We start from the raw sequence: 9,130 nt of genomic DNA on the forward strand, positions 1-9,130 counted from the left end.
ATACCAGTCGGGCGATAACAGTCGGGCGATAATTGTCGGGCGATAACAGTTCGTGGCGATAAACAGTCGGGCGATAACAGTCGGACTATGACAGTCTGGCGATAACAGTCGGGCGATAACAGTCGTGCGATAACAGTCGGGCTATGACAGTCGGGCTATGACAGTCGGGCGATAACCAGTCGGGCGATACCAGTCGGACGATAACAGTCGGGCGATAATTGTCGGGCGATAACAGTCGTGCGATAACAGTCGGGAGATAACAGTGGGCGATAACAGTCAAGCGATACCAGTCAAGCGATTCCAGTCGGGCGATAACAGTCAGGAGATAACAATGAATAGGTGCGCAACTTTTGTCAGATGTCCAGGTAACTACAGTTTGCGATGTAGGACAAAAAGCTGATTGCGTCAGTTTTCATGGAAAGGGTTAGGAAGGAAACTAATTGTGTGAAAATAATTAAGAGACAACTACCGTCAATATTTAGGCTATCGCATAAGCCTCCTTTTGTTGGTATAACCACTCTTCCAAACTAACAGACTACGTAAATCTCTCTGTGGTGTTTGTTTGTTAATGTTGTAATACATTGTTGCTACACATATATAGGAATAAACTGCTAATGAGTGAAAAATAACTTAGAGCCCACCTCCGTCAATATTTATTGTATGCCTTTCCTTTTGTATGCTAACTACCTCTTCCATCAAAACAGACTACGCAAACACTTCTATGGTCTCTGTTCGTTCATGCTGTAACACTATTGTATGTATATATACGAATAAGAATAAGCTACAAGTAGGAAATAAGTAACAGGCAACCACCTTCAATATTTATTGTAAGCTTTTTGTGTTGGACGTTAACAAACTCTTCCAACTAAACGTAAACCTCTCTGTGGTCTTTGTTTGTAAATGTTTATAACACACTGTTGCTACGTTGATTAGTAACAAACTGCTGTGAGTGAAAATAACTTAAGGGCAAACCACCTTCAATATTTATTGCAAGCTTTTTGTGTTGGACGTTAACAAACTCTTTCAACTAACGGACTATGTAAACCTCTCTGTGGTCTCTGTTTGTTAATATTGTAACACAATGTTGCTACGTTGATTAAGTAACAAACTGCTGTGAGTGAAAATAACTTAGAGCCAACCACCGTCAATATTTATTGTAATGCTTTTCGTTTTGTATGGTAACTAACTCTTCCCAACAAACAGACTAACGTAAACTTTTCCTGTGGTCTCTGTGTGTAAACGGTGAAATACCTTGTAGCTATGGACGCTGTAACAGTAATGTGTTTATGGTGTTAATGTGTAAAGTGTTTTGTATTTAACACTTTACTCTTACAAATGGTTTTGTTTTAATATTTGTTAAACAGTTCGGAAAAACACGGCTATATATCATAGTTTAAAATTACATCCCTTTTTACACATAGTGTTCTTGAGCAAAAGTATTTTGTGGTTGCTGTAATAAAACAAATGTTTTAATCAAACAGATTTATTAATAATAGTTGTACGATTGTTTAAAATGATTTACTGATTAAAAATGAGTATATATATTAAAAAAATTATATTATGATAATTAATAAATCTGTACATAGTTGCTGGTATTGTGGGAAGCGTGTTATTCTGTTTGATTACAAATGTGTTTAACCTCCTAATTTTCACAACTCATTCTTCATATTTGGACATCTCATAATGATTAAATCTTTTATTAAAAAATAATAATATAATTGAAATCTTTTATTTTCCTTTTTAGTATTTTACAAAACCTTCTCCTCAATAATTGCAGTGATATGCGTTCCAATAACAAGAATATCTCAAGACAGAATGCTGTGAGCTACATATATAGTTTATGTATTTCCACTACTGTTTTTCTGCTCCATCCTCCTCTTTCTTATTTGAACTGGGTGGGTTTACGACGTAAAATTTTGGTCACTTTTCCAAGCTTCTTTTATTTCCCTTAACCGTGTAATTTTCTCGTTCTTCAAAGTTACAATAGAGTAAAATTCGGACTTTCAAAACAGAATAGACGGTTAAAATTTACCAACCTCCAAATTTCAAACAGGCTTAAATGGTTACGTTTTAAATCCAAACTTTACTGTAGAAAATATATTAAAATTATTTTAACTACCCAGAGTATCCCTTTCCGTGAATCCCAATACTTTCGAATATACTTGTAATCAGAACTCACTAATTTGTACTTCAATTCTATCCATGTTTTACTATTTTAATTAAAATCATTTGACAGGATAACAGGATTTCGGCCATTTGCCATCGTTGTATGTTACAAAAGGTATAAAACAACGTTTCGAGAATTGGCATCTATCCTCAGTTCGTCAAGCGTGAGGAAGGAGGGTATTAGTATAAGTAAAAAAAGAAAAAGACAGAAAGAAGGAAAAAGGTTGAAACATTAGCCCATAAAGCTGCTTGAAGTCTAGTCCAGGCACGTTGTCACTGCAGAGGAATGCAAGTCCCGAGCCAACAAGTCACATGAGTTACGAGTAATGACACAGATCACTACGGCTCACACCCGGCTCAGGCACCGTAATGGAAATGTGGATGATAATATTCGATGGAAATGTCCGAAATCCTGTTATCCTGCACCAGCCTTCCAATCGCCAATTAAAAAAGATAACTTTCAATATCATTTGTTATTACATTCTAACCTTTCAAAAAAACATGTTAATAAATTTTATTTGCGGAGTTAGAGGAAAACAAACTTAAATGTAAATTTATGTAAATGTATAATTTATTCAGGTTATAGGGTGGTAGTATATAACGACCTATACAAGTAACTGTTATCCTCTTCCAAAGCTAAAAAACGAGTGACTTATCCATTCGAGAGTAAGTCAAGGGACCCTCAGGAAGACAATCCCCATACACGCACCCAAAGGTACTGACTAGAATCTCGCTGGACTCTCTTCAATAATAGGAAGGTTTAAGCCTCAATACGTGGAGTCCTGAATGAAACCCATAACATTCTTGTCAGAAAGGTACGATGGCGTGAAAATAAAGTCTTCAGATTCCGATATACAATTCTTTACACCCGTGGAGTGATAATTCTGTTTCTTGATGTATACAATAGAATGTTGCAAAAGTGGTGGACTCTACGGGTTTAAAACAATACATATTTTTAAGTAAATTCTATTAATAAAAAACTATAATTTAGATGAAGAATCCATTTACATTCATGGCACTCTGCAAATAAAAAACCATTATGAAAACTCTTGCAGATTCAACACTTCATTTTCAATATTAATTTAATTTTGGGGGGCCCTTTCCATGAATACAACAAATCAGAGATGCATTGCTACATACAAAACAAGTTCATCTCAAATATATAATTACCAGAACACTTTCTTGTAAAACCATGCAAACATAACCTATCACTTAACAAAACAAAATATTAGATTATCATGAAATATTAAAAAATATCCAAAGTAAAAACAATATCTGGGTAAAACTAAACAGGAATCTATTGAAATTAAATAACAGACGACTGTGAGAAAATGTGTACATTCGGCCAAAAACAGGTACATCAAGATACGATTTCAAAATAACGTTTATTACATGTAAAAATATGAAATAAAGAATTGAAAACATTTGCTTACTGCGAAACATTCACACTGGTACTTGTAGCGGGTCACACACTCAAACTTCCTAGGTAAAAAGAATTTTATCGTTTATTAAATAAGGTTACAAATACAATAGACACACTTCAATGTTGTTGTAAAACATGTTTAAATAAACAAAAATCCAAGAGAAAACTTTATCAATTAGATGAAGACTCCTTTATCACAATTCATAAAGAGAATTAATTTGAGATATAATTAGATTTAACATATCTTTGTAACTGGCTAAACATTTTTTTCAAGAATTCTCTTTATGGGGTATTGGATATTATTTTGTTCACATCATTGTTTTAGAAAATGTAAATATTTATTAAATTTTGTGACAGTTTGCCCCTGAAGACGATAGTAGTTACCATGTTTATATTTATTACTAACTGACAATAATTATCAATTAATAAGGACTTGAGGTTTGCGAATAAACAATATGAGTAATGTAACTGAATAAATGTAAACCATAAAGTAAAATAAAAAATAAAACAAAAAAGTATTTTTAAAAAATAGTTTTAAAGTGAAGTTGCCATTATTGTTTATTTGAAATGGTGTTATGCAAACTTCCGATCGAGGACAAGAACACTCCAAAACCTACCCCCCCCCCCCCCCACCCCCCCCCCCCCCCACCCCCCCCCCCCCCCACCCCCCCCCCCCCCCCCCCCCCCCCCCCCCCACCCCCCCCCCCCCCCCCCACACTACTTACTCCGTAGAACATTAGTAATTTATATACTAGTTCTTTTATCTTCTTTAGTAGTCTACTAATTGAAATCGTAATAATTTACCTGTATAAATCAACAGCAATATTACATATATAGCCAGTAGTAATGATAGTCAAATATACATTGTAAAATAATACAAGTATATATAATTAGAAACATTCCCAAGATTGGCTTAAGTGTTTTAAATATGCATAAGTTAAGCAAAGCTCCCGATGAGTTGCTACGGAGCACCTTTCATACGTTTCACAGTAAAATATATTTGATAGACTAGATCATGTTTACTGAAAGGGAAAATAAGCAGATTTTCCAATATCAGTGTCAGCCAGGTGAAGAGGGAGGGAAAGCAGTTCTAGGAGTACTAAAGTTATGGAGAGTAAACGCGGAAAATTTATCGAACTGCGAGCGATGAGCTGGTGGTTTAGAGGATCACAGGAGACAAGTCTCGATGTCTGTCAGGACCGCACATACGTCCTTCCCTCTCAGTCAAACCGACTTTCTTCCCTATCGTAAGAGTAGGTGTGAATAGAGAACACTTTTAAAGAATCAAAATTAAACAATTTATTGTTATATACTTAATTTTGCTATTTACTAAACTATATTTATCTGAATTAATTTTAATTTCTCATTTAATCACAGCATTATAAAATATTAATATTTATAATTTCTCTATGACGCCATATATGGTAATCAGTAAATACCTGGCCAATATTATTTTGCATTACCTTACTTTATTTTCACTTGCCCTCTACTCTTACCCGTGACATCTTGGTGTGAATTTAATGTTTTGCGGTAACTTACTAAAGACTAACAAATCTAATAGGGCAGAGTGGTACTCAGGGATGGTTAGGATACGGTTAATGGAGGTGATACTCACGTACTCAAACTGTAATGAAAGAGCGAAAACACTAGCGAAGACTTCGTGCCATTGTACTTCTCTTTTTGAGATTCAATGTGGACTGCCGGAAATATGTCTGGAAACTAAACATAGTTGAGAAGTAGTTCATAAAAGAAGTCTAGTTATAAAATGAAGTAAAGAACCAAGAAGTATTAGTCTCTTATAGTGGCAGAGGTGATGCTCTAAGAGAAAGCAGAGATTCTTTCTCTAAATACGCTGTACCACAGTAATAATTGGAGTCCGCTGTATATATGAGTCTGAAGAGACGAAAAGTCTTCAACTGCCAGAGTGTCTACTCCTGTCTTCAAGAAGCTTTAGCAGGATGCCAAGGATGCTACGAGCATAGCAGAGATGTGGTTCCTCCACTGTCTCAACCATAAATTAGACAGGATTATTCTTTCCGACTGACTGTTTCTTGTCTGTTCCTTCACAAAGTAGTAACGTTATTACGTCGTATAAATAAAATTTCGAACTCATCAACGCAGATTGACATTAGCGCATTGACATATACTGCAAAAAGCTGGTGTCAGATTAACCAACAGGCACCCTGAAGAAAATCACAATTTTCAATAATGAAAACCAATTTAAAACGCTTCTTAAACTTCTTTTGGTGTCCAAAACTTTCTACTCTGTTGATGAATTCATGATAATCCGCTGGGATACTTGGGAGTGCTGGATCTGAGGTAAATGCGATTTTGTCTTGAATTATTGTATAAATTATGAGAATGAAGGTGTATTAGTGTGTAAATGAAACCGTGTACATGACAAAATCTATTACGATACGATGTAAAAATTGTTAAAGTTATGCATTAAAAAGATTATTATTGTTATAAGAGAGATAAATGACTAAGATGTCATTGCTTGGGGCATACAATAGCACAAAAAAATGTTAAAATATTGAAAGTAGTTCTAATTCGGAATAATGTTCTATAAGGGCGTGATTCCTATCTGAAAAGATTTTGTTGTTTCTCAATATTTGAATATATTTGTATTTGATATGATTTTTTATTTTCACTGTGTAAATACAAAGGAAAATCCTTTTTGTAACTAAATTATTTTATACGCAAACACAAACAATCATGAAACTGAGGTAATTAACCAATTGGAGTTATTAAATGTCTTATTTTTATCAGCTAACTTTACAAAGTTTATGATTATCATCAAGATGGATTCGTATTGGAGAAGTAATTTTACAGTAGAAGACTAGAAGAAGAAAGAGATGGGTATTGTTCAATATTAATGTCTCATCCTGGAACTTGTTGTAAAATTCAAATTCAATGAATACGAAGTGGACTCTTAAGAGCCAAAGTCGTTGTGAGAAGTCATACTTCTTCATTGTAGCAAATAGCTTTTATAAACAATGTTTTACATATAATGTTGTTCGTACTGTTGTAGAGCGTTGTTAGAAGGTACTGTATACTAGAGCATCTTAGTTAATAACTAGTTTTCCATCCATGTCATATAATAAATATAGTGTAGAGGATTAGTCTTATAGTATAATCCTGTGAGTTAGTATTAAGTTTTTTTGTTTTCTTTTTTTTATACAGAGGTACGAAAAAGATCTTCCAAAGGCACCGCCATCGCTAAACTCCACCGCCCATCTTACGGCAGATATACGATGTCGGTAGTGTGGGATTCCTACCCACTAAAACACCATTCCTCTCCCCTGTCCCCGTAGATGGTACGGAGAGGACTGAATTTGAACCGCGTTAGCATTACTTCAATCCAGTCCGTGCTGCGTCTCACGACGCCTACTCCTGGCTACTGGTCCCTTTCTGCAATTTTGTCTTTTAGAAGCTGCTGCGCGTAGGCTGAAACGGCTGACCAGTTTTCCTTTTTTGCAATCATATAGGTCACCAGGCTTGAGGGGGACAGCCTGGCGCCTATGATCTCTTCGATGCTGCTCCTATAGTCCTTCCACCGAACATACATCTTTTTAAGATGTACGTGTGTTCGGCATCGTCGATCTTGTCTGGGCAGTATTTACACGTTTGCGTGGTGCACAAACCCATCTTAAAAAGATAGGCATTAAACTGTCCGTGTTCCGTCAGTAGCTGGGTCAGGAAGAAATCCGTATCCCCGTGTTTTCGAGAGATCCAGACATTGATGTTAGGAATCAGGCGCTCCGTCCATCTGCCCGTCTCCCCCAGCGTCCATCTGTCCTGCCACTCACGTAGCGTTTCCTTTTTTGCTGCCGTTCTTGCCTCCTCAGAGTTGTCGCCATTTACTTTGGCGTCGTAGAGCTTCGCCCTTTCGAATGCCAGCAAGTCGCTTGGCGTGGTTCCCGCCAATACCAGTACAGCCGCCTCCGAAACCGTGCGGTAGGCACAGTATTTTGTAAGCTGTTTCATATAGTTGTTGCTCAGTTTACTTAGTTTGTACAGTAGTTGGAGTACAGTAGTTTGTAGCTCCAAAGTATTGTAATGTACATCCGGCAAATAAATCAACGGGTTACGAAAATAACTTACTATAACGGAAAAAAATTATGAGTACAACGTCAACATTTTAATACGAGTATCATTATTTAAAAAAATAAAACTTAATATTCCATACTATTATCACAGCATGATACATTATACAACAAGGAAGACATTGGATTTACACAACAACAGTTTTTAAGTATGAATATAATACTGATATCATCCTGTAGAAATAAATCTACAATTTATAAAAAAACCCAGAAACATATTTTTAACGTCATCACGTTCTAATTCAAGTCCCACGGTACAGACAGAACTCCACATTTCTGGAAGCTGCACTTTCAGACGATAACTAATCTCATTTCAGACCCACTCAATTTTGTTTAAGCTCATTTTTTACAAATGTATTAAATTATGATTTTTTCAACGTTGGGTTGTTTTTCTATGTTTGATTTATGATAAAAATGACTGGTATGATCAACTTTATGTTCATTTCGTTGCGTTTATTTTGAAATCCCGAGTTTATGTCTACACTTTAATACCTCACGTTATCTCGAAATACGTTTGACGTACATAGAATATATTAGAACCAATAGCGATTTAGCATTTACAATATTTCTTTTTACTACTAGGACTTACCCGTAGCTTCGCCTGAAATTTCCTGCTGATTAATACAGACGTCAAAAAAATTTATACTTTTTAAGTGTCATTGAAAACTTCCTAGATATATAATAATGGCGTCTGAAAAATATTCCAATCTCTGACCATAACAGAATTATTACACTTTAAGTTGGAAGAACAGTGATTTAGGACCCTTAATCGAGTGAGTGAAACAAATGTTAAAATAGCCTACGAACCAAATATTAAATCTTATTCTCTGCATTCCATACATGTACAGCCCAATTACAACTATTTCGGGAATGCATGTACTATTTTAAATATAGAGGAGTCCTAAAGTCTGCAGATTTCTTAGTTAAAAATTATAATGTAATATAATATAAATGAATAATTATAATGTAGGTTGAGCCATACACATTTTCAGTTCAACTCAATTAAATAAAAAAAGTTATTAATAACAAGGTAAATGTCAATAAATTCTGTCAATTTCAGCCAAGTGTGACTTAAAGTCTGTCAGATTCAAGCTGCGTCCACCGCTGTCCAATAAACTAATCGTATATTATATTACTAGTTAATTGGGACAGTTTGAAAAGTCCATGGCTTTGTGTTTTTTATGTATGCCCGCACATGTCTACACGGCATTTCGAAATCCGTTTGTCGTATATAGGAGAGATTTAGCAGCAATAGCGCAGTAAACCCATGACTATAGCAAATGAAACCACGAAGCAATATACCATACACTATGTGCAGTGAGACATTGTGATATTTCGTTCTCTTTCTAATACCCTCTATATTAGGGTATTCGGTCCAAAGTGTGTATGTTTATATACGTATAAATTTTGTCCTAAAGATTATATTGACAATACA

At 35.2% G+C, this 9,130-nt stretch overlaps 1 protein-coding gene across 1 annotated transcript; it reads right to left on the minus strand.

The window, feature by feature from the left end:
• Positions 1-7,108: 7,108 nt before the first annotated feature.
• On the minus strand, positions 7,109-7,576 carry LOC124356008. The gene has a single exon (XM_046807152.1). It carries the CDS (start codon positions 7,574-7,576, stop codon positions 7,109-7,111), a length of 468 nt encoding a protein of 155 aa, XP_046663108.1.
• Between the last annotated feature and the right edge of the window lie 1,554 nt (positions 7,577-9,130).

The sequence above is a fragment of the Homalodisca vitripennis genome, chromosome 2 (assembly GCF_021130785.1).
Source record: "Homalodisca vitripennis isolate AUS2020 chromosome 2, UT_GWSS_2.1, whole genome shotgun sequence".
NCBI lineage: Eukaryota > Metazoa > Arthropoda > Insecta > Hemiptera > Cicadellidae > Homalodisca > Homalodisca vitripennis.

What these genes read in the sequence shown, in the direction of transcription:
- LOC124356008 (XM_046807152.1), bottom strand. Translation starts at nt 7,576, where the DNA reads ATGAAACAGCTTACAAAATACTGTGCCTACCGCACGGTTTCGGAGGCG.